Source organism: Silurus aristotelis (genome assembly GCF_946808225.1).
Source record: "Silurus aristotelis genome assembly, chromosome: 10".
In the NCBI taxonomy this organism is placed as follows: domain Eukaryota; kingdom Metazoa; phylum Chordata; class Actinopteri; order Siluriformes; family Siluridae; genus Silurus; species Silurus aristotelis.
This window is the reverse complement of record NC_139583.1, coordinates 20217987-20245224: the sequence shown is the minus strand read 5'-3', so window position 1 is coordinate 20245224 and position 27238 is coordinate 20217987. Positions and strand designations below refer to the sequence as shown.

At 37.0% G+C, this 27238-nt stretch overlaps 2 protein-coding genes across 5 annotated transcripts in view; one reads left to right on the top strand and one right to left on the bottom strand.

Annotated features, from left to right (window-relative positions):
• Window positions 1–3547: 3547 nt before the first annotated feature.
• Window positions 3548–21321, top strand: daw1 (dynein assembly factor with WDR repeat domains 1). Its single transcript, XM_083552715.1, has 14 exons — window positions 3548–3660; window positions 4479–4551; window positions 5656–5800; window positions 9093–9151; window positions 9232–9354; window positions 12292–12391; window positions 12876–12983; window positions 13668–13774; window positions 13924–14026; window positions 14129–14243; window positions 14524–14600; window positions 19077–19169; window positions 19296–19365; window positions 19577–21321. The coding sequence occupies exons 1-14, from the start codon at window positions 3621–3623 to the stop codon at window positions 19609–19611; spliced, it is 1248 nt and encodes a 415-aa protein (XP_083408841.1). The 5' UTR covers window positions 3548–3620; the 3' UTR covers window positions 19612–21321.
• A 2014-nt stretch (window positions 21322–23335) lies between these two features.
• Window positions 23336–27238, bottom strand: part of sphkap (SPHK1 interactor, AKAP domain containing) — a 123552-nt gene continuing 119649 nt past the window's right edge. For 3 of the 4 annotated variants that reach the window (XM_083552598.1, XM_083552599.1, XM_083552600.1), the window contains 3 exons: window positions 25739–25782; window positions 24622–24806; window positions 23336–24278 (listed from right to left, as the gene is read on the bottom strand). In XM_083552598.1, the coding sequence (XP_083408724.1) occupies window positions 24135–24278; window positions 24622–24806; window positions 25739–25782 (373 nt within the window). In that variant the 3' untranslated portion in view covers window positions 23336–24134. Of the gene's footprint in view, window positions 24279–24621; window positions 24807–25171; window positions 25281–25738; window positions 25783–27238 lie in introns of those variants that run through there. The other variant, XM_083552601.1, reaches the window with a different exon arrangement.

Sequence of the window (27238 nt, the reverse complement as noted above, 5' to 3'; positions counted from 1 at the left end):
TTGTGAACAGGAAAACTGCAAAGACTGTAGATCTGGCTTTTTATTGTATTTGTTTGATCTATCTGTCGGTCTGTCTGTCTGTCCACACACACATATGTAATGGCCTGCAGCTGTACAACATCCACAAGCATACACTCAAAGTCATTAAGAATTATCCTCAGCGTAAGAACAAACAGTCTTGAACGTGATGGTTTGGCCCCCACAGAGCCCTGATCTCAACATCAACGTGTCTGTGATTACATGAAGAGACAGAAGGATTTGAGGCAGCCTACATCCACATAAGATCAGTGGTTAGTTCTCTAAGATGTTTGGGCCAACTTACCTTTGTTCAAAAAAATATGCAAGCGCACCTAAAAGATTTTATTATTTTTTGCAGCCAAGGGGTGGGTCCACCAAATACTGATTTGATTTAGATTTATTGTCTGTTCATGTACTTGTTATTTATTTTTGAAAGCATTCTTTCTTTATAAAATTTTTATTACACCAATTTCTATTACAAGTTTTATTACATAAACTTTTGCACAGTACTGTATAAATAAATGCTCATGTTAAATATTTATCCAGTCAGTAATTTAGGATTGTTGTGCATTTTTTTTTCTTGCTGGAATTAGTAAATAGATACACAGACCAGGATGGCAATTTTAAAATTGTACTATCGCAGACTTAAAAAAAATGTACCCCCCCCCAAAAAAAACAACAAAAAAAAACAAAAAAAACAAACAAACAAAAAAACCCCAACAACAACAACAACAACAACAACAACAACAACAAAAAAGTGTGGACAGGCAGGGTTTAGGGCACTGCATAGAACAGGACTGGAATCATGAAGAATTATGTTTCTTTAATGTTATAACACAGACCAATGAATGCCTGTAACTTTAGTGACAATTATTAAATTATTAATGACATGAATAAATGTATTTTTTTTTTTTTTTACCATTTCTAATCCCTGATCCAATAAAATAAAATAAGTCCTTTATTGGAGCCTTATTTGATACAATCTATGTGTCATATGCACCAGTTATTTGGATATTTGCACAACTCTCATATCTCTTTAAAAAAATCCCTCACAAAATGAAAAAGTTTGTTTGCTAAAATCTTATAAATGTCATATAATTGCAAGTGTTTCATACAATGCAGATGCACCTACCTGTGTACAGTAATGACTATCATAAAACTGAATATTGGAGATGAAAAAGTCCACTTCCTTTTCAGTGACTCAATATTATGAAGTCAGGATAGATAGATAGATAGATAGATAGATAGATAGATAGATAGATAGATAGATAGATAGATAGATAGATAGATAGATAGATAGATAGATAGATAGATAGATAGATAGATAGATAGATAGATAGACATGAACATATTTTCATGCATAGCAGCTCTCATACACTGAAAAAAAAAAGAAAGCACAAGATATAAAGTGTACTCTATTTGGCAATACTTGTATGTATTAGTTACTCATGTCCTGCTCATTACAGTGAGGTTGTTTTTGTATATATTTGATGTATAATATATGTCTGTGGTTTGCATTCAGCCATATAAACCTGTAAACATGCATAAGCATGTAAAAGTGACTTGGACACAAATACACTATATGACCAAAAGTATGTGGACACAAGACCAATTTCATCAAGTTATTTGAACAACATTCCATTCCTGATTAAGTCTCGTCTTTGCACTTATAATAACCTCCACTCTACCAGGAAGGTTTTCCACAAGAATTTGTGGGGCATGTCGGTGGAAATTTGCGTGTCCATATTAATGAGGGCAGGTACTGATTCGGTTCAAATCAAGGCCCTGTGCAGGGATTGAGGTCATGGCTCTGTGTTGGCTACTTAAATTTCTTCACTCCAACCTTGGCAAACTATGTACATTGACCTTGTGTTTGTGAACAGGGTTATTTTTATGCTGGAAAGTCTGAATTCCAGTGAAGGGTGGGCTAGAAGCTTTAGGATACATGGAAATCCTAGTCAACAGGACTGGTGGCAGGGGATGACTTAGCTTACCCAATTTTGCATCTTGCCAAAGTCAAAGTTTGATTTTATTATTTTATCCAATGGAAAAAATAAACCAGAAAATACCAGCATGATTTCTAACTTCTGTTTGGGTGGGCAGCCAACAGACAAACCCAAAGTCCCTGCCCAGCAGCACAAAATAGACCACTTACCCCACACTACTTTCAGTTGAAGATGCTTACAAGCTTTACCACCATATTGCCTTTTTTTTTTTAGAAGTTTGTCTACTTTTCTCATTTTGTTATTGTTGTGCAGCAGCTAATGAATGTTCCCTTTATTAAACTGCTGTTACAACTTGATTTGTGTGATGTATGTTTTTTTTAAAGCCTATAAGCAAGCCTAGCCCTGCATTTGTCTGTAGCGATGCTGCTACATCAGAGGCTATACCTAAAGCTCTGCTCCTCCTCAGTCCTCAACAAGTGCCTCAAAGCACACGCATTTCTGGTTGTTTCAGCCGCAATTTTAGGCGCACAACGACTTCAATATAGACACATCATTCCAGCCAAAGCGTGCTTTCTGTAATGTATGGCTCTCATTTCTGGTACCACAGATGACCACGCCTGGAGATCTGGGAATTGATGTGTCTTCAGCTTAATGTTAGAGCTCCTTCTCCACACTGTCAAGCATCCTAAAACCCTATCATCAACCCATGTTGCATAAAAGAAAGAGGAATTTAGTGCTCTTAGTTAATGAGATATCCATAAAAAATACTTTAGACATGGATGAATTTGTAAGGATTTTTTTGCCAAGGGAAACAGGAGACTAATGCTGTAGATGGATGGATGGATAGATGGATGGATGGATGGATGGATGGATGGATGGATGGATGGATGGATGGACGGACAGAACAATAGCTAGAACTAAAAAAAAAGGAAATATTACTGATAAACAAAACAAATAAAGTTTCACATTGTTACTGGTTATAACAATAAAGTAATAAAGTGAATTAATAATAATATATGTTTTTTTATAAAAATTGGCAAAAAAGGAAAGTGGTTATATAAAGTGGTTATATCTGATACAGTCTTTAAATGACTCAGTAATGAACTGAGTTAAAAAAAAAATCTCTATAAAAGTGGAAAAAGGAATCTTTTTATATAATGTTCTGTTTTTGTGCTGATAGTTTTAATTGAAAACTAATCTGATCTAATAAAATCAAGATTTATGGATTTTAATGTTAAAATACAGTTAAGGTTTTAAGTTTTCGAAGTTGTTTTCATTATCACTGTTCAGTTATATTTTTAATTACATTTTTTTAAAATATATATTTTGTAAATATGAGTTTTTGGGAGAACTGGATTATTTGTACCAGCCCACCCTATTGTGGCAAACCATATTTAGCTCGGATGATTAGGTGTCCATATACATTTGGCCACACACATATTTAGCTTTAGGGTAAACATTTAAGAGGAAAAAAAACACAGAATCTTTACTTGACTGCATGCCAATTACACACCTTAATTAGTTCATTATGGTTAATTAGTCTGTTTATGCTTAGCCACTTGTGGCATGCACTTATTCCGTGACGCATGCGCACATTGTACAATCAACAGGGGAGTCGCAGTTGCCGGGGTAACACTGCTTTAAACTCAAGCAGAAATGAGACTGAAGCGGCTTAACATTCGCTACTATCCTCCAGGTAAACACCAAAAAAGTAACATTACTTGACTTATAATACTCAGTCGTAATGTAAATATTAACGTCTGGCTTTTATGCTTCGCATGCAGGATTTTATAACACAACTCTGTTGTTTTTAAAGGAAAAAACATTTGCTGACAGGTGGCTAAGCTAGCTTTCTTAAACGAGACCGATTGTTAGTGTGAATAAAACTTAAACTATTAAACCTCATCTAGTTTCTGTTTAATAATAAATGTCGTTATTACATAAAATAACGTAAAAACATACGAACATACTGCTGAAAACAATTATAACAACTTAGACCTGGCAAAAAAAGATTTATCTATCTGTCTGTCTGTCTGCCTGTCTGTCTGTCTGTTTAACTGTCTGTCTGTCTGTCTCCACACACACACACACACACACACACGCACACGCACGCTTGTGCTTCATATCTAACAAAAGCTAATAATAATTATTTTAACAGTCAGGGCTTTATGATTCAGGGGCATTTTGTTGTTTTTTTTTATCCTTGTGGAATGCTAAAAATAGATAAATGGACACTGTGACGAATATACCTATTTATTAAATCATGTACATCACAGACTTGTAAAACATTAGGAATCATTAAATATTTTTTGCAACATCTTAAGAAATACAGGCCGAATTCATCCATTGTTACACACTGCAAAGCTTTGGTACATTTGGCTGTATTGTGTTGGTGTTGTTATTTATTGTTTTTGACTTTGGTTGTGGTTGATTTGAGTGGTTGTGGTTAACTGTGGGGAAATGTTTAAACTTCTGCTATCATGGCATAAAGCACATGAACTTGTTTTTGTGCAGGTTTGATTTTGGACTATGAGAAAAAAGGACAGGAGAAAAGCAGATGTATCGACCTGCTGCACTTAACACCAAAGTGAGTATTTAATGCGTTGCCAGTTTTTAATTAATATTGTGCTTTACAGTTATTTAGCTTAAAATGACTTGCAACCAGTCCAAACAGACTTGCAGGTTCTTAGGGTTGGACCAATGTCATAAAATGAGAATATTCTATAACACAAAAACTTGGTAAACATCGATTTTGCACTAAGTTGTTCTAAATAGTTCTGGATTTAACTGGATTCGTAGATGCTATTTGTATACATACTTGTAGCTTATTTGTACCTATTTTGTGACATTCGGGGTATGGATATGTTTCCATTTAAAGGTGTTTGGAATAAAGTTCATATAGCTTTCCATTAGAATAAGTTTGATCCATATGTATATTATACTCTGAACTAGTAAAAAAATTACTGTTTTTTTACATAACTGCACATAACACACAATAGCTAAAATGTTTGAAAGGAAAACCTTTGCTTTAATCCCAGCAAGAATTCCCTGGCATACATTGTGACTATAGTAATGTTTTTTATAAAAAGTGTTAAAAAAAACCTGTCTCTATTGATGCATTTCGTATGTTTTTAATAAATTATTTCCCAGGGGAGTTTAGATGAAAACACTAGAGCCTTGTGGGTTGAAAACAAAAATGAACTGGAGTCACCTACTAGCTGGGAATAGTTCTAGGTGAAGCAGTATTGTCATTTATAGTTTTAAATGTTAAAAATGAGAAAAGGTTTTGCCAACACAAAGCCAGCCAGCTCTAGCTACATTTCATAACAATTTGCTATTAACTATATGACCCTTGCCAATCTATGTAACAAGTAGCTTGGTTAGACAGTCACTCATTTTTTTAATGTTCTCCACCAACAGAACTAAAAGAGGACATAAAAGAGCCATTCAGATATAGATTACCTATTGTAGGTGTCAGAACTAAAATCTTGACCTGACCATCACACCAGTTTGTGCATTATTAATGATCACATTCCAGATTTATTGGACTAATCTAATCTACCATTAATATATTGTTTAATATAACTTTCAATTTTGCAATCAAGTATTATAGAAATATAGTTGTAATATTGGAATTTGTTTAATTATGTATGAGTATAATTATTAACATTCACTCTGACTCTTATTTCAGCACTGATGTAAGTGAGTTGTTATCAGAAATTAAAAGAATCGAACCTTTAATCACTGACTCACGCACCGATCAGGTGAAAGCAATGATTGAAAGGTTACAGGAAAAACTCAGCCAACCAGATGAGCGCCACTTCTACCTGTTTAAGGTATGTAAATACATACACATCTGTACACACATACACTTGTAAATAGAGTATGATCTGGATGGACAAAAGTTAGAAATACAGAGTTAAGTACCTACAGTCCGTAAGCTAAAAAAGATTGTTTATGATTGATTGTAAATGAGTGATATCACATGTTTTATGCAGATCCTTCTTATAGTGGAAAAAGGAAATAAACGCTTTTTCATAAAATATATACCGTTTTAGTTGTGTTTTTACTATAGCCACTAGATGGCAACAGAGGGTCAGTTATGGAAAAAAGGCAGTGTGAATAGAAACTCACCCGTACAGACTTTGCCAAATTGCAACTGTCCCTGGGTAATCAAGCCTTGATAAAGATTTGATCAGCTAATCACAAACCTTGCCATGTGACATTAATAACAGCCTTTCATTTCTTCAGGTCAGCACATGGATTAGTATAAAATAGTGTACTTGAACAGCAGCTAACTATTGCTCTTATTGCAGCAAGGCACTGATGTTCGCCACCAAAGTAGATAAATGTGGCTTACCTTAATGTAATCTTAATCTTATTAGCATGAAATATCTCCCAAATTTGCTTTCCACTTAAACTATTACATTGTATAATAGAAGCATGCATGTCAGATTTAATTAAGATTTAACAGTTGGTGGATTCCTTTTGGTCCAATTTATTGTGAGCTCTGTTTTGATGTAATGTTAGTATATTTGACTCCTTGTTTCTTTGTGTAGGCAGTTAGAATAAATGTTCACTTCAAATCTAATAACAGAGATCTAATAACATTTTCCCCCTTTGTGGCGCATTACAATGTGCACCATTGGCCATGATAATATTATACCTTAATTTTATACTTTTCACCTAAAAGTAGTGCTCTTAATTTATGAAGTAAGAAATACATACACAAACATATAATAAACTTTATATAAGTGTGTCTTTTGTTGAACTGAGCTTGGAATTGTTTTAATGCACAAACAATTCTGCAATGCACTTTTTCACAATGTATCCTTATTTTACAAAACATTGAATTATTTACTTTTACCATGCCAGAATGTACCGCACTTCTAAATGTTGCCAATACCCTACTTTTTTAAAGTTACAAAATCTTTAAACAGAACACATGGGTTATACAAAACAGCATTCAGTCTGTAAAATCTGGCAAAGGTAGACCGTGATCTGCATGTGGCCACTTTGCAAATGTCTGCAAGTGACACTTTTCTTGTTTTCATCTTTCTGCACAAATTTCTTTAACCAATTGGCAAACCTGCCTGCTTGCTAATCACTTCCACATGATGCTTAAGACTTAAGACTCCTCCAGCACTGTTTGACTGTTACCACTTTCTCTCAGAATGAGAGGTAAGTATACGTCAAGGCTTTTCCCTGTTCTGGCACTGAGGTGGTGGAATGAACCCCTAGATGTCTGAACAGCGGAGTCCCTGGCTATCTTCAAGTGACGCTTGAAGATCTACCTCTTCCTGAAGTACTTAAATTAGCACTTACCAAGTTTGCTTTGTAAAAATCAAGAATTGTAGTCTGATTTATATTAAGTTTGTAATCTAGCGTACCAGTGTAGATTTATTAATTGCTGGGGACTCAAAGCACTTTTGTACATCGCTCTGGACAAGGGCGTCTGCTAAATGCCACAAATGTAAACGTAAGACCACTGGACATTTTACATTCATAGGTTTAGTTATACTCTGTAGTGTCCTTCTATTTTAAATTTTTTTGGTTTGTCCCCAACTCTGGTCACAACCAAAGATATATATACAGTTCATTTATGTGTATAATTGTCAGAAAAATATATCTTAGGCAAAGTTAATTTTATGAGGGCATCTTTAATTGATTAATAAAGAAAATGCACATGCTACATGGTTTGATATTCAGATGTCCACATACTTTTGGATATATAATGTAACACCTTCTATTCACTCTTTTGGACTCTTAAGCCCAACTCAACTGAAACATTGGGCTGATGCAGATGAAATCTAAGGGTGGTATGTTGTGTCATGTCTTGGTCCTGCCTGAAGCCAAAGGAAGCAATCATTTAATACCTTCTGGGCTTGTCTGATGAATACTCCAGCTGGCATGCCTGCTCTTTTATAAAGTCTAATCTTTGGTTTACCCTTAAAAATGCATAAGAATTCATCAATAAAATTGTTATATTGTAGAATATCCCAGCAACTTGCATTATAAAGGGACCATGAAACAATTTAGGCACTGGTTCGGATCCAAATGATTTTTCCATAGCAGCCTTCACACTTGCTTGAAGCACTTTCAGTGCCGCTGGTCTGTTGTGCTCCTGGTTTTCCTTCCAATCTTTGGTCTGTTTTGATCTGTATCTACCTCAGCACTCTCTAAGTGGGCCTCAATTTCAGGGAATGAGAATCAAATCTGCATTCCAATGCATTAAAGTCACTCTCTTCACTTCCTTGGGACTGTTCTGAAGAGTCTTCTGCTACAACATGTCAAAGAAGCTTACCTTTGCTTTTATTTCTGCAATTTGCTTAATAGCTTGGCAGAATAAACTCACATAGTAATGCCCTGAAATAAACAAAACATTGGGAAAGTTGTCAACCGTTTAACAATTCACGCTGGAATTGTTTGTTACAATAGACCATGTCTCTTAGTCAGCAGCATATAGCCAATGTTGGAATTAATAATAACATGAAATACTGCTACCTATTATGCATGTTTTGCGTTACTTGCTGCAGTTGGGTTAATTTAGGGTCGAATTGCTTTCTCAATGCAATCGATTTCTCACCGCAATCGGAATTATCCGCTTTTAGGCCGAGTGTTTAGGTCTGCACCCAAGGGAAATTGTTGTGTTCTTATGTGCCCAAATGCACCAAAAAGAAAATACACCCCGGGGTTGATTTAAATGTACAGTGGTGCATATGTGAAAACAGAAAAAAGACAATAAAGGGTTAGGGTTGAAAAATGTGCTCTGCTTTCTTAAAAAATTTTTTTTTTTATCTAATGTCAGTGCCAAGCACATTAACATGTGAAGCAGTAAGGCAAATCCATGCATGCACAAAATAATGCGTTTTTTTCCGGGTTGTCACAGCTGTCCCTGCAGCTGTGCATTCTGAAAGCATAATATTGCCACTGAATGCAATACCACCACCCCCCACAGGGAAGCCACGGTTTACAGGCTGAAAATTACTGATGTATGTAAATTACTCAGTCTGGATTATAGATTGGAAATGAATTAATGCACTTGAATGTGCACTACTTCACAACACGCTCTCTCCATCCATCATTCTCTCCATCTCACTCCCTCTATTTCTCTTCCTCTCTCTCTAGGCGCTTCAGTCTCACATCCTGCCTCTTACGAATGTCGCCTTCAATAAATCAGGGTCGAGGTGAGTTTATCTCAGCCACTCATGTTTCTCTCACTCACTCACTTCTCCACTCATCCTTTTCTTTCTCATCTTGTCTGCAGTTTCATAACCGGGAGCTATGACAGGACATGTAAAATATGGGACACTATGTCTGGAGAGGAACTGCACACACTGGAGGGGCACAGAAATGTGGTTTATGCCATCGCATTTAATAATCCATATGGGTAGTTATGATTATGATTATTGTTATTATTGTTCATTATCATCCTTTTCATTCTCTCTTTTACACTTTCATCCTACTTTAAATTTAAACTTCTACACTACTTGTCTAAATGTTCGTGGATTCCTGATCATTAGACCCATATGTAGAATTTCCCCAAACTATTGCCACAATTTTATAAGATGTCCTTGTATGCTGTGGCATTTTAATTTCCTTTCACACGAAACACCGTTCGGAGGAACTGGAAACCTAACCGTGCCCCAGGCCACCACATCTGACATCAGTGCCTGACCTTGCTTATGCTTCTGAAGATGAATGAGTCTATCTTCACAGCCAAGAAAGCGAAGATTAGAGCAAAGAGGGAAATACATTTGGAATGAGATGTTTAAAAAGCAGATATAGATGTGAGGCATCCACAAACTTTTGTCTCTCTCGCTCTCTCTCTCTCGCTCTCTCTCTCTCTCTCTCTCTCTCTTATATATATATATATATATATATATATATATATATATATATATATATATATATATATATATATATGAAAGAGGAAAATGTAGAGGACATAGTAGTATGAAGACAGATAAGCAGCCAGAAGAAAAATAAGATATATATATATATATATATATATATATATATATATATATATATATATATATATATATATATATATATATATATATATATATATATATATATATATAAAATCCATCCAAGAAAGAGAGAGTCAAGAAGCCTTTTAGCCTAAGAGATCCAATATTTCATAGTCTTAAATTCGGATCAAAGGTACTGGCTGTGCATTCATTCTTATCTTATTTATTAATTATTTATATTAATTAAGTTACTAAAACAAATGTTTAGAGTGTCTCTGCATTTTGCATTTTGTTCTGGATTGTCATTGGTTTAACCATTTGAGAACCTATGCAGTGAGGAAAATAAGTATTTGAACACCCTGCTATTTTGCAAGTTCTCCCACTTACAAATCATGGAGGGGTCTGAAATTGTCATCGTAGGTGCATGTCCACTGTGAGAGACATAATCTAAAAAAGAAAATCCAGAAATCACAATGTATGATTTTTAAACTATTTATTTGTACGATACAGCTTCAAATAAGTATTTGAACACCAGCTAGAATTCTGACCCTCAAAGACCTGTTAGTCTGCCTTTAAAGTGTCCACCTCCACTACATTTATTATCCTAAATTAGATGCACCTGTTTGAGGTCGTTGGCTGCATAAAGACACCTGTCCACCCTATACAATCAATAAGAATCCAACTACTAACATGGCCAAGACCAAAGAGCTGTTCAAAGACACTAGAGACAAAATTGTACACCTCCACAAGGCTGAAAAGGGCTACGGGGAAATTGCCAAGCAGCTTGGTGAAAAAAGGTCCACTGTTGGAGCAATCATTAGAAAATGGAAGAAGCTAAACATGACTGTCAATCTCCCTCGAACTGGGGCTCCATGCAAGATCTCACCTCGTGGGGTCTCAATAATCCTAAGGAAAGTGAGAAATCATCCCAGAACTACACGGGAGGAGCTGGTCAATGACCTGAAAAGAGCTGGGACCACCGTTTCCAAGGTTACTGTTGGTAATACACTAAGACGTCATGGTTTGAAATCATGCATGGCATGGAAGGTTCCCCTGCTTAAACCAGCACATGTCCAGGCACGTCCTAAGTTTGCCAATGACCATTTGGATGATCCAGAGGAGTCATGGGAGAAAGTCATGTGGTCAGATGAGACCAAAATAGAACTTTTGGGTCATAATTCCACTAAACGTGTTTGGAGGAAGAAGAATGATGAGTACCATCCTAAGAACACCATCCCTACTGTGAAGCATGGGGGTGGTAGCATCATGCTTTGGGGTGTTATTCTGCACATGGGACAGGGCGACTGCACTGTATTAAGGAGAGGATGACCGGGGCAATGTATTGTGAGATTTTGGGGAACAACCTCCTTCCCTCAGTTAGAGCATTGAAGATGGGTCGAGGCTGGGTCTTCCAACATGACAATGACCCGAAGCACACAGCCAGGATAACCAAGGAGTGGCTCTGTAAGAAGCATATCAAGGTCCTGGCGTGGCCTAGCCAGTCTCCAGACCTAAACCCAATAGAGAATCTTTGGAGGGAGCTCAAACTCCGTGTTTCTCAGCGACAGGCCAGAAACCTGACTGATCTAGAGAAGATCTGTGTGGAGGAGTGGGCCAAAATCCCTCCTGCAGTGTGTGCAAACCTGGTAAAAACTACAGGAAACGTTTGACCTCTGTAATTGCAAACAAAGGCTACTGTACCAAATATTAACATTGACTTTCTCAGGTGTTCAAATACTTATTTGCAGCTGTATCATACAAATAAATAGTTAAAAAATCATATATTGTGATTTCTGGATTTCTTTTTTAGATTATGTCTCTCACAGTGTACATGCACCTACGATGACAATTCCAGACCCCTCCATGATTTCTAAGTGGGAGAACTTGCAAAATAGCAGGGTTTTCAAATACTTATTTTCCTCACTGTAGCACAGTTCTATAAAAATTACCTCGAAGGTAGTTTAAAAAACAGCAATAAATTTGTAAAATTGGTACAGGCATACACACACAAACACACACACACACACACACACACACACACACACACACACACACACATTGCAGGTTTAGCCAGCTTCAGGCTGTTATGTGGGAGCACTTGTCATTTTAAGTCAGGTGCTCATTTCCTTATCTCTCTCTGTTCCCTTCTGTGTCTTTATCTCTCTTTCTTTATCTATAGCCGTGTCTGCCCCATTTTCTTTCCCCTTCTTCCTACCTACATTTATACATCATTGAGATATGAATCAAGAAATCAGTGTAACTGATTTTATATTTCCACATGTATGGAAATGTATATACAGAAAATAGATTTATTTGTTTTCTGTGTTTCTTTCTATATTTGTCTCTCTTAGAGATAAAATTGCTACAGGCTCCTTCGATAAGACCTGCAAATTATGGAGTGTTGAATCTGGAAAGTGTTTCTACACATTTAGAGGACACACAGCAGAAATCGTATGTCTTACACACACTTCCCCCTTCCCCCAAATCTGCAAGAGTCTGCAAGAGCTGATTTTTTTTTTTTTTCATTTTGTTATTTTTGTTCTGAAATAGATCCATTGTGAAAAATCGATGTATGAAACTAAAATCTAGGTTAACCCATTAAAATCCCTGTGTTCATCAGTGGAGGCACATACTGTATATATTACTCTAGAATCAACATGCTTAACATTTTCATATTAGTTCCACTGTATTAAATATTAAAAAAGGTATGTTAACAAAAAAAATTATACTAAGACTATTGTAACCCCCCTTTGTGTGTTACCTATTATTACATTATTTTGTCTGTCAGAAACCATTAATACATTTTGTTATGATCGTTGATAAATTTTTTTTATAAAAACACAAAAAAAATAAATACTTCTGTTTATTGTACAGATTGTGTAATTGTACAATGTGTGTGTGTGTGTGTGTGTGTGTGTGTGTGTGTCCTTTGCAGGTTTGTGTAACCTTCAACCCCCAGAGTACCCTTGTTGCCACAGGTAGCATGGACACTACAGCTAAATTATGGGATGTAGAGAGTGGTAAAGAGGTTTCAACTCTAGCAGTGAGTATCTCTGTCTGTGTTCCCATTCTTTTTTGTTGCTCCCTATCCTCTGTTGAGGCCCGTTGGCTATTTTAAAGGCTGTTCTATTACTTTGGTAAATCTGGTTAGTTGACCATTAGATGAGGAATTAGATGAAGATTATTCATTACTGAGGACTTACCCAGAAGGCAGTCCTGTGCTTTAACACAGGTGTCCATTTCAAACTAGCACAAAAACTGCACCAATAAAATATGTCAAATACATGTAATAAAGAGGAATGAAAATAAGTTGCATTTTATTGTCAGGCTTTGTATTACAGTAGCATTTTATTAATTGATAAATACCCTCAATAATTCCTTTCTTGAACCCAGGCCAACTCTGCTCTCTTAAACAATCTAATTATGCAGACTTGACCAGTATATTATATGGACTGTGTGTGTTTTTTTTGTGTAACTAACTTGTTACTATCACATAGGCACCATAGATAGTCTATGCCGCTATTCCTTTTGCTTCATGACTGTGTATGGCTGTGTGTATATCAAATAATTACATTGTTTAACTGCACAATTCCTCTTTAGTGAATGTAAATGATGCATCAAAATGATCAGAAAATATTCTTTAATTCCTGCTTTTGTCCTTAGTGTAGAATAATGTCAAAGTTTTCATTTTCATTTTCTCTTTTCTTTGTCTTTTTGTCTCTCCTAGGGTCATTCTGCCGAAATAATCTCTCTTTCCTTCAACACAGTTGGGAATCGTTTAGTCACTGGGTCGTTTGATCACACGGTCACACTGTGGGATGTACCTTCAGGGAGGTGTGTGTGAACCAGCAATTAGTATCCTGAGAGATTTTCTGCCTAGACATGACTTGTGAATTAGCACAGCCATACCAGATTGTTCACAAATGTTCTCTGATTGCAGTATTTTCATTTGTTTATTTATTGGGGTTTACGTGTTGTTGAAGGAGAATACACACCTTGATAGGGCACAGGGGTGAAATCAGTAGTGTGCAATTCAACTGGAACTGTTCCCTCATTGTTTCTGCCTCTATGGACAAAAGCTGCAAGGTCAGAATTCAGTACTACTGTATATTCAGTACATATCATGAATACATTATTTGTATGTCTATATGGAAGTTGTAAACTGAGCTTGTGTGTTTGTGTGCGTAGGTGTGGGATGCTGAAAATGGCCAGTGTTTGGCGACTTTAATTGGTCATGATGATGAGGTGCTTGATGTTTGCTTTAATTATACCGGTCAGCTCATTGCAACGGCTTCTGCTGATGGTGAGACCGTTGCCATCAACAGCACGACACTTTTCCGCACCACTACCAAACACATCATCACCAGTGATATCTGAAAAGCAGGCACATTGTTACCAGTGTCTCATGAGTCACATCATTACAATCAGAATCCTCACCATCTCTACAGCCATTAACATTATGATCAATCTTTATCATCATCTGCATTATAATACGATTATCATAAACATTAACATCATAATCATCACTGCCTTCACCTCCTTTCAGGACTAATTTCTTCCTCCTCTTTCCTTGCTCTGTTTAGGTACATCCAGGGTGTATAATTCAGAAACCTTCCAGTGTGTATGCAAACTTGATGGTCATGAAGGAGAGATATCTAAGGTAAGTCTTACCTGCATGCAAAAACACACCTGCTTATCCTTTTCCTTATCACCTCTCATTTCCTCCATTTTCTGTTGTTCATTTCCGTTTTCCTTGCCTGTCCCTTAGTCACTTCCTGTTTCTTACTACCTGTCATGCACTCTATCGCTCTCCCTATCACATTTTTCTCATATTACGTTTGGATACCAATTTCCATTTCACTCCTGTCTTCATGCCACCATTATATCATGTCTCTCTCTCTCTCTCTCTCTCTCTCTCTCTCTCTCTCTCTCTCTCTCTCTCTCTCTCTCTCTCTCTCTCTCTTTTTATTTCCACCCCCCCTCATCGTGAAGGCCAGAATAGGTCCATTTCCTGTATAATGGATTATAATTCAAACACATTTTTATAACAACATCCACATAAGGGCTCTTCATCAATTTCAGCTAGAGAACATACTGCTAGAGGAACACAGGTCACACAGAGTTTAAACAAACGCTCTCTCTCTCTCTCTCTCTCTCTCTCTCTCTCTCTCTCTCTCTCTCTCTCTCTCTCTCTCAGACACACACACACACACACACACACACATATACACACATATACACACATACACACACATACACAGGCAGACTCATCTATAAATGTTAACATTTTGTAGATAATTGATAATTGCCTAGTTTTTATCATGGCTTATAATATTACAATATTGATTGTAAAGCACAATAATACAAGGCATATAGGAAAGTAATTCTATAGTAGACTACACCAGGCTAGCAAAGCTGTATTAACACAGGAACAAGAAGTGATTTAAACAGTTTTAAAGTTAACATTACCTGCATCAGGTTAACATCAATTTATCATAAAATCGCCTAAATCTTTTTACAAACTTCTTTTCCATTGTTTTCTTTTCTGTCTGTGGTGACCGCTTCTGGATAATAATATGAACTCAGATGTTCATGCCACAGCTGAGTGGCACAAGCAATCTGATTACCATGCCAAACATAAAGCTTTTGAAACATGCAATCAGGATGGAGAGTTTCAAACACTCAGCAAAGGGCACCCTCAGAATGTTACCCCATACTGTTACATTTCAGATATAAAAGAGGGTCTGTAATGTAAAAAAAACAACAACAACAACAGAAAACCGTATAGTTTGACATCTAAACAAGAAGAGCACATATAGACATGAATAAGCATAGAGACATTATAGAAAATAGATGAATGAAAACACAGCAGGGTCTTGTAAATGTGTCTCCACACACAGTGAGATTTTCCAGTAATGTCACATTGCATTGCTTGAGAGTATTAATGGGAGATTCCCTGTCAAACTGCAGTTGTTCGTAAGAACCTTTTTGCTGAAGTAGCATCGGTTCCATATGACAAGGAACATTTGTGGTTATATGGTTTTGACAAAACCGTTGTTATATCAATACCTATAATTTTGTTTTAACCATTGCTAGCCACCAGAGGTAGTTTAACAATAGACAGAGGAATGACACTCACCCTCGGACTGCCTGCTGCAGTATAATATGTCACCTTGTAAAATACGAAACAAGTGCATGTTAACATCTATTTAACAGCAGCATAGATGTTCCTTTAAAAGTGGGAAAGTGTCTTATGATCAATAATGCTTGGTGTGATCGCCAGAATGTACAAACACTCAAGACTTTCTGTTCTCTAAATTACAAACACATAATGCTTAAGTGCTGGACATTAAAGCTACCTAGGGATATAATAGCAGTTGTTATACTCACTGCATGTATTTCATCACAACCAGTCACTGACGTGGCACTTAAGATACCATGTAAGTGCATAAGCAAACAGGAAACCAGGCACCCAGGTGATGCACTTAATGATGTTGAGGATTTCAGCAGGGCTAACTTTGAAACAGGTTAGCCCCAGATACTACTAACATATCTCATATAGCACAAAAACCCCTTCACTTCAACAGATTGGATGTATCACACTCAGAAAGCATGGATAACCAGCTAAACTTGTTTAGCAATAAACATATGAATGCTGCATTTGTCACATGGCTGAATGAAAACAGGCCAGTTATAATTATGCTTTCTGCAGAATAATCACATAGGCTAAAAAATATGAACAGAGACTGAATCATAGACAAGTTTGATATTGTTGATTTAAGGAGCATATGGCAAGGACTACAGACCATCACAGACTAAAAACAAGAGCGTAAACAGCGCAAACTCCTTCATCTCGCTCACCAATAAGCTGAACACTTTCTAAGCTTCTTTCGATTACACCGATTTCACGGCGAGCACTTCCAGGCCTGCAAAAGTGGCTAATACCTTATTGATTTCCATTCCTGATGTATAAGCTCTTTAGACGAGTCAACAATCTTAAAGCAACCAGGCCAGATGACATCCATGGTTTTGTCTTTTGAGCATGTGTGTTCACATACCTTATCAATCTGTCTTCCACTGTCTACGAATCCTGCCTGCTTCCACGTTTGTACCTGTTCCCTAAGTATATAACAAGGCAACATGGGACCTATAATATTCATCACTATCAGCAGTAAGTGCTTTGAGAAGTGTCAGAAACCTAATCCTTAACAAGCTGGGAGCTCTGCATTTTGCCTACTGTGAAAACTCTGTCTATATTATACATGCAGTCCTCTCTCACCTGAAAAACAAAATACCTATATGAGAATGCTGCTTGTAAATTACAGCTCAGCATGCAATGCCATGATGCCCCATAGAATAGACACCAAGCACAGAGAGCTGGACCTGAATCTTTAATTTTGTATCTGTTTTTTTAGCATCCCTAGCATATGAAAAGGGAGAGGGTTTAGGAACTGAGTCAACCATGTGAGATCTAAAATTGAATGGAAACTGGATGAGAATTAGCCTTTATATAAAAATATATTTTGAGTAGGGTATCTTCTTGTGAACTGCAAAAACACCATATATAGCACCTTAGTTCATATATATATATATATATATATATATATATATATATATATATATATATATATATATATATATATATATATATATATATATATACAAAAGTATGCCAACCCAAATTAATACAGTAAACTTTTTTCCCATGTATTGCAGCATGTATTTTCTGGGTCAGAGTCTACTGACATTTTTATTTGCCAATTTTATTTCATTGATCTTCTGCACAGCCCTCTTATAGTCATCCCTTATGTTTTCAATTGGATTTAGGTCCGATGTGTGACTGGGCTAGTTCAAAACATTGATCTTTCTCTCTCGAAGCTGTTCCTTTGTTGGCTTGCATTTGTGTTTTGGGTCATTATCGTGCTGGAAGGTGAAATTGTTTTTTTGTCTAGAAGAGGCCTATAAGGTTTTTACTGAAATAGTTTGCTATATTGAGCTATGTATGATTTATCGAACTAGTGCCCCAGTCCCAGTTAAAGACAATCATTCCTAAAGCAGATGCTGCCACCACTATGCTTTACTGTTTAGAGTGTTCTAGTGTTATACCAACCGGGCATAACATTATGCCATTATAACATTATGACCGGTGAAGTAACTAACACTGATTATCTCTTTATCATGGCACCTGTTAGTGGGTGGGGTATATTAGGCAGCAAGTGAACATTCTATCCTCAAAGTTGATGTGTTAGTAGCAGAAAAAATGGGCAAGCGTAAGGATTTCAGTGAGTCTGACAAGAGCAAAATTGTGACGACTAGACGAGTAGGTCAGAGCGTCTGCAGAAATGCAGCTCTTGTGGGCTTTTCCCAGTCTGCAGTGGTCAGTGTATATATAAAATATTGTCCAAGGAAGGAACAGTGACGAATTGGCGGCAGGGCCATGGGTGGCTGAGACTCCCTGATGCACATGGGGAACGAAGTCTGGCCCATGTGGTCAGATCGAACAGATGAGCTACTGTAGCTCAAATTGCTGAAGAAGTTACTGCTGTTAATGATCGACAGACAAGGACTGTTTTGGCAGCAAAAGGGGGACCAGCACAATAAACAGCAGGGGGTTGTAATGTTATGCTTGATCCGTGGCCATAAAGTTATGCCTGATGTGTGTATATCCACTATATGTAGAATGCAAATTAAAGTGGGATATCCACAGCTATGGGGGACGGGGCACCCTGTAGCTCTGTCTGTAGCCAAACAAATAGCTTCCCACTGTGATCATGGTCATGCATGTTGTGGATGAGAAGAAAAATGGAACATTTAATGATATAATGGCAGAATGCGTTATGGCAAGTGCATTGTTATATTATACTTGGAAACCATACTGTGTAAATAATGCCTGTACAAGTCCTCTTTTTATGAACCAAATGGTTATCTCATTGCTTATAATAAAGTCCACCTAGGCGTCTAAAGCTTGTGTAAGAGGTAGTGACAATATTTTGTACCATGGCAACTGTGCCTTTTTGTGATGTATAGTGTAATGGATTACATGCCATGACTTTTGCATTTTGAATGAAGACAAAAATGAATGTTGATTAACATTAACATAAATTTTACAAGGCCGGTGTCTCTTCATCTTTCCTAGGTGTGCTTTAACCCGCAGGGGACACGTGTATTAACAGGGAGTGCAGATAGGACAGCACGTGTGTGGTGTGTGAAGTCTGGCTCATGCTTGCAGGTGTGTGATTATGTAATTGATAAAAATGACTAATTTTGCCCCCTTTGCTCGATTTACATAAACCGGCAGAACTTGTGATTGTACAAATTCGTGAATGTAGATTTGCAGTAATAATGATGTGTGCAGGTGTTGGAGGGTCACACTGATGAGATCTTCTCCTGCGCCTTCAACTATGAAGGAGACACCATCATTACAGGCAATGGCACATACACACACACACACACACACACACACACACACACACAGAGGTGTGTTAAAAGTAAAGCCAAATGTCTCTGATGCCCTGTAAATATCGTAGTAGAATTTTAACCCTGTACATACCCATATTAATGATTAGACTCTGAGCTTTTCTGTCTCTGTGGATAGAATAGCATGTACGTTTACATTTCTTTTTTCTTTTTCTGCAGGCAGTAAAGATAATACCTGTCGGATATGGCGTTGAGACTTGCACACGAAGAGGGCAACCTTCAGTATTATCTCACCCACAAGACACAAATATATTGTTCTATTTAGCCTTCTGAGTTGCATGTAAAGGTTGACGTAAAGTGCAGAGAACCTGCTCACACACAGAGACATATACTATATGGACAAAAGTACAGTATTGTGACACCAGCCATATGTGGATAGTCCCCAAACTGTTACAAGATTGAAGGCACACTTTGTGCAGGATGTCTTTGGATGTGGTAGAAATACATTTTCTTTTCACGTGAACTAGGAGACTTGAACCGGTTACAGCATGACACTGTCCCTGTTCACAAAGCAATCTTTATGAAGACATGGGTTGGAGTGGAAGAGCTTGATTAACCTACTATAAAACTTTGACCTTAATACTTTTTTGAACACCTTTGGGATAAATTTAAACACTAACTGCACCCTAGGCCTACTCAACCTATATCCTACAATAACTAACACCCGTGTGGCTGAATGAGCACAACTTTTTATAACTATAATCCTGAATCTATATACTAAATCTACATCTAAATCTTCCCAGAAGAGTGGAGCTTGTTATAACAGCAAATGTGGAATCGGATGTTCCAAAACCACATACAAATCCTATGGTCAGGTGTCTACAAACTTTTGTCCATATATTGTACATGCACACTGTGTAAGAAAATGTTGTATAAATGTGATGCCATACAGCTCATTAAAACATTATCACACCTATGCACTAGGAGCCTGCCAACCACCAGTAGTGTGATATATGTAATTACTAGGTTTGAATAAATAAAAAATATTATAGAGTTTAAGGAAAATGTTAATTTTTTAAATGATAGGAAAATTGCCAAAATCTTTTTTTATCTCTAAGAAACTAGTTAGTCTCTTAATATACTTTAGAGACTCCTGGTGGGAAGCAATAAGCTAAATGAAATCTGTCAGTCCTAAAAGTATGGGTATCTTAAGGTGAGTTTGAAATAGAGTTGCCTTGATACCTTACTTTTCAAAAAATCTTATATAGCCAGACATTGAGACATGCTTTAAAGGCAACATATGTCACCACATTGCCTGGATGCTGACATACTTTAATAGACACTAACTCAGAATGGTTTGAGCTGACAGGAAGTCTATGGTAAATCAAATAACTCTTTACAACCATTAAAAAAAGATGTCTGGGAAAAAAAACACAACAACAGCATTGCTGCCACAGCCAAAGTCACAAAATCATCGACATGGTTTTATTCATTGCATTGCTGCCACATGATTGGCTGATTGGAAAATTGGTAACATGTTAAAAGGCTTTGGTGCATATAATGCTTTACCACTTTATTGCTGTAGTGTTTAGATCCTTGTTTGTTTTCTAGATGTTCTACTTCATGTAGATGTTCTACTTCATTCTAATTCATATCATTTACCTGGTCTCCTGGATCTGTAGTGTATAATCAAGGTGTGGACAAAGAAAAAAGTAATGACCTTGTTTGACTTCATGCTCTACTGTAAAATAGCAAAGCATGTAATACTTAAACAATCAGCTGCTGTGGATTTTTTTCAATTTGCAACGATACTATGAATGTCGAAATGTTCCGCAATATATTTGCAATTTTTTTAATAATTCCAAATTGTATACCTTCACAAATTACACACCTATTATCACTACTGGTTGATTATACTTAATACTTTACAAGTAGTTTTAGCTAATAAAGAGGTGCAGTATGTATACTTTGGTTTTCTTTCTTTCTTTTTTTTTTTTTCAAAACAAGATTTGTTATGCAATACTGACTATTTGGAAATCAACTAAATGTTAGCTTAATATTATATTATAAATTAGCAGTGAAAATTTGAAAATATCCAAGGGTTTTGGACATAAGATTAATGACATCCTGTCATTGTTATTGCTGAGAATGTTCCACAAACCAAATAATATCTGTTCAGAGGTAGTACATATGGTGGATCCTTTCCATTGATGGATGGGGTTGATGGAGGCTGGCACATTGAACAGAATAAAGCCCATCTACATGGCAGGTATGTTTAATCAAATAGCAGCTCTGCATGTACAGCATGAATAAATATATAGTGCATGTCAAAAGTTTGGAAATACACATGTTGCTTTTTTACATGCAGTAAAAATAATTTTTTTGCACAAATGAGTATTTGGGTTTAACAGAAGAGCTTTTGCAAAATGGAGATCAGGACTAGACTGCCTCACAACCACAGTCACACATGAGGGTGGATGCTTAATGGTTTGGGGGTTTTTTGGAGCAGGGAAGGTTGGATATTTATTCTGGGTAAAATAAATACTGAACCAACATGGCTACCTTTCCATATCATACAATTCCTCCTGGAGTCTAGCTGATTGGAACCAGCTTCGGAATACAAGACAATGGCTCGAAGCAAAAGGCCCAGCTCTGTAAGTGTCATTTAGAGAGCAAACAGTTGGCTGCTGTTTTGTCTATTATGGTATGTCCTGTCCAGTCACTGCACTTAAATCATATCTAACTGCTCTGGAATGAACTGGATTGCAAGAATTGCATGGAAAGAAATATCCAATTAATGAAGAACAACTTTATCAAGTTTTAAAAGAGCAATGGCAAAGTATTTTAGCTGCATGTTTGGAGAAACTAACTGTCCAGATACAAAGAAAGTGTAAAGCTGTTCTTAATGCAAAGGGAGGATTTTTTTAATAAACAGTTTATTGCAACTGTTTGTGGCATATAAACAAAGTAAACATGCATGCATCTCTCAAGAATAATAAATTACTAGGTGTTTCTAAACTTGACAGGCACTATGTAAAATTATATATATATAATAATTTCCGGACTGTAAAGCACACCCGTATATAATCCGCACCCACTGAATATGACAAATATTTTAATTTTTAACATAAATAAGCCACACCTGTCTATAAGCCATCTACACTAATGTACTTTACACAGGCTTTAACGAAAGACACGTTACACACGGTGTAACCGGTGAAATATGTTGCGCTTCTATTAGGAGCAGAGCGGTATTTTGGGAAAAGACCGGCACTGCATTCTTCCGGTATTACTGCGTGTGTGGAGACCAAGGATTATGTCCTTATTATTTTTCTGATGCTCATTTCTAAGTTTCTTTGACTAACCCGTAACGCTGTTGCAAAGAAAAATTAAAAAGCACGAGTTTTGAAAACCTGTCTGTGCTTATATGATTTCTGTTGCACCTGGAGTTTTAGTGAGCTCTTCTTTCACCCAGCCTCAACCCGCTAAAACGACTTGTATCTAAACAGTAGCCGACCAAGTAAGTCATTGTTCACTGTCTTCCTCCTTCCTTTCACAACTACAGTGGTACCTTGACCTACGAGTGCATTAATGTACGAGTTTTCCGAGGTACGAGCGGTCACTCGGTCGATTTTTTTTGCTTTGTTACTCGAGCAAAAAAATTGAGGTACGAGCTCGAGACGTGATAGTAACAAACGAGTTTTCCCTCCGCCTCCGCTTATCGCCTCTACCCCCCTACACACACACACACACACACACACACACACACCGGCGTTTTCGTTAGCTCAAGTCGTCTCATCTCCAAGGAAAATACACTGAATAAAACCTCATTATATCTTTACATACTCTTTCTATTATGTTTTTATACAAGATTTGTTATTTAGAAATTTATTTTCCAATTTAATAACATGTAACATAAATTGTTTTTTTTTATGCAGTTTTAATGTATGTAAATTTTCAAATAGAGAACCAATCCTGTATCTTACATACAATTTTATTGATTTTGAAAAGATAAATACATTCAGATATACAGTCATAGATTAGATGCCTTTGTGCTTTCCGTGCTGATGTTCAGAATACTACTGTAATTATGCAATTACATTTCACGCACTGCATTTTACATATACAGGTTTTTTACATGACAAACTGTACTCACGCACAACTACTGTAAATCACTTATGCAAACTTCATTATTTACACCTAACTAAAATAAATCATTTTACTCACAACATACTGTAACACATTTCTAAATGTACCACAGAAACAATCAGGTGTGCTTTTAAAAGTATAACTGAAGCAAAATCCTTATTCTGTGAAATGCTGCACTCAGATTGTTATACACAACTGATATATTCTCTATCATATTTAGTAGTTCATTTCATATCCACATAGATTTTGTACCTTTGAACAAAATGCCACGAACTACATTTATAAATTTACAAGCTACAAAATGGCTTTTTTTGATATCTATCCCGCCTCCCAACTGACTGACTGGCTACGCCAAAAATATGTCCTCCAATCACAGAGGGTCTCTGAAGCAGTGGGCGTGGCTAATTTGATCTCATGATGCAATGTTATGAAGAGTGAAAACATGTAAAAGCCCATTGTCAAACAAACAGAGAATAAGAATTAGAGAAAGGAGAAGTGAGAGAGGGAGAGAAAAAGGTTAGACGTTTAGACAACACTGTGAGGCATACAGTACAAAGTGGTTGCAGAGTTAGGGCTCTCAACAACAGGCCTTTGCCACAGTGTGTTTGTGAGAGTTTGTATGGGTATGTTAGCGCTGTGTTTTCAGAAGCCAGTCAAACAGTCCAAGCTCTTCTTCACCCTCACTATGGAGTCGACAAAATTGCAACACAAGTCTGAATAAATCTCCCACACACCAGGATCTCTGTGCAGCCAGGTGCACCACTTTCTGAAACTACACACACACACACACACACACACACACACACACACACACAAACACACACAAACACACAAACACACACACACAGAGAAAAACAGTTTAGTAAATACTAAAAAAGGTTTATGAATGTACTAACTCAGTGTACCCTAAACAAAAGCTGGATGGATTATAAAACAGCCTGAAAAATGGAAAGTAGAAAATAGAAAAATGAAAAATTAGAAAAAAAAATACAAAAGGTTACATAAAAATATTGATTAACAAAGAAAATTCAAACAATACTTGCTGGTAAAAAATAAAGTATCAGCAGAGATTATTGAAAAAAATCCCTTTGATTTTAACTTGAATTCAGTGGTACCTTGGTATAAGTGTGCTGGAGAGTTTTTCTGTAGTACAGTGCAGGGATGCCAAGCTCAGATGCTGCGATCCACTGCAGTGTCGCTCGCATCTCTCTATCCATGTCTTCCACTTCTAGGTCAAAGTTCATCACTTGCAGCTCTCTGTGACAACTACTTCCTGCTGTTGACAGACCTGAGGTCACCTCTGAAAGAAAAAGCGAAAAAGAGAGAAAGAGAGAGAGAGAGAGAGTGAATTAAATGATTTGAAAGAAAATGATTTTATGAGGAGAGTTTCATTAGACAAGTAGTGCATGTATGACTTACACACTACATGTCCTTTTTCCTTTTCTGATCCCTGTCAAATTATACTTGACCACACAGTCATACTATTACATGAAAAGAAATGCTAAAACTTTTAATCTCAGTTTTTTTATTTTTAAATGGACATTCTGCAACATTCTGTAATTGCTAGTGATGCACAATTTTGGTAGATTGTTTTCATTAGAAAGCACAGTTTGAAAAAGAAAAAATAGTGGTCATCGGGGTGAATCAGTGGGAGCATTGTCTTACAGCTCCAGGGTGCTCGGTTTGATCCTAAGCTCTGGTTACAGTCTCTTTGGAGTTTCCCATGTTTTCCCATGTTTGTGTGGGCTTCTTCGGGTTCTCTGGTTTCCTCCCACTGGCCGGAAACATACAGGGAGGCAGACTGATTACAGCTAAATTGCCCCTTGCTGTGAATGAATATGTGCTTTTGTGTGTAGGTGTGTGTATGTATGTGTGTGGTGCCCCAAGATATAATGCTGTCCCTCAGAGAGTGAATTTACCCACCTACACTTTAAAACCACTATGGCCCTGATCAGGATAAAGTGGTTACTGACTAAAAAAAATTATATCTTGCATTTCTAGTAAAAGACATTCAAATGACTCACCCTTTAGTGAAACTTTAAACCATGAGGAATAGTATGTACTATATATGAAATTTCATTTATATTGCAGGTCAGAGGCTTTATTTAAAATGAAAATGTCCCCTGAATCCTTCTTAATCCTTTAATGTAGTAATTTAGTGTTTTAAAGCATTATTGGTTCATCCTCTGTGTAACTGAGTGTGTATGTTTAATTTTAAGAGACATCACTCACCATCTGTTTGTTCCTGACTCTGTATTACCCTCAGTTTCTCCTCACTGCACACACACACAAACACACACAAACACACACAAACACACAAACACACACACACACACACACACACACACACAAACACACACAAACACACACAAACACACAAACACACACACACACACACACACACACACAAACACACACAAACACACACACACACACACACACACACACACACACACACACACACACACACACACACACACACACACACACACACACACAAGACTTCATCAGCATCAGCAATGCTGCTTGGCTGTTTTCCAATTTGATCACTATAGAATTACTTTTGTCTTGATAATATGTTTTGACTGTAAGAATTACTGCTGCTGCAAAGATATATATAGTGCAAGTATTCACAGCACTTCACTTTCTCCACATTTTGTTATGTTACAGCCTTATTCCAAAATGGAGTAAATTCGTTATTTTCCTCAAAATTCTACAAACAAAACCCTATAATGACAACATGAAAGAAGTTTTAAAATAAAAATAAAAAAAGATAATAATAAAAAAAATAATTCACATGTACATAAGTATTCACAGTCTTTGCTCAATACTTTGTTGAAGCACCTTTGGCACCAATTACAGCGTCAAATCTTTTTGAGTATGATGTTACAAGCTTGGCACACCTATTTTTGGGCAGTTTCTCCCATTCTTCTTTGCAGAACCCCTCAAGCTCCATCAACTTGGATGGGGAGTAACAGCCATTTTCAGATCTCTCCAGAGATGTTCGATTACTCAAGGACATTCACAGAGACGTCCCGTAGCCACTCCTTTGTTATTTTTGCTGTGTGCTAAGGGTCGTTGTCCCATTGAAAGATAAACCATTCCCCAGTCTGAGGTCCAGAGTGCTCTGGAGTAGGTTTTCATCAAGGATGTCTCTGTACATTGCTGCATTCGTCTTTGCCTTGATCCTGACTCGTCTCCCAGTTCCTGCTGCTGAAAAACATCACAGCATGATGCTGCCACCCCCAGCTTCACTGTAAGGATAGTATTGGCCAGGTGATGACCGGTACAGGTGATGCCAGGTGATGACTGGTTTCCTCCAGACATCACTCTTGGCATTCAGGTTAAAGAGGTCAATCTTTGTTTCTCGTGGTCTTAGAGTCCTTCAGGTGACTTTTAGCAAACTCTAGGTGGGCTGTCATGTGCCTTTTACTGAAGAGTGGCTTCTGTCTGGTGACTCTACTACATAGGCCTGATTAGTAGAGTGCTGCAGAGATAGAAGTGCTTCTGGAAGTTTCTCCTCTCTCCACAAAGATAAAATAGAGCTCTTTCAGAATGACCATCGGGTTCTTCATCACCCTCCTGATTAAGGCCCTACGCCCCAATTGCTCAGCTTGGCCAGGCAGCCCGCTCTAGGAAGTGTCCTGGTGGTTCCAAATTTCTTCCATTTACAAATGATGAAGGCCACTGTGCTTATTGGGACCTTCAATCCTGCAGAATTGTTTATGTACT

Bases quoted from the DNA above. Each gene is read 5' to 3' on its own strand.
- daw1 (XM_083552715.1), top strand. From the start codon at position 3,621: ATGAGACTGAAGCGGCTTAACATTCGCTACTATCCTCCAG. The intron at 9,355-12,291 runs GTAGTTATGATT...TGTCTCTCTTAG, and splicing joins GCATTTAATAATCCATATGG to AGATAAAATTGCTACAGGCT. The intron at 12,984-13,667 runs GTGAGTATCTCT...TGTCTCTCCTAG, and splicing joins AAGAGGTTTCAACTCTAGCA to GGTCATTCTGCCGAAATAAT.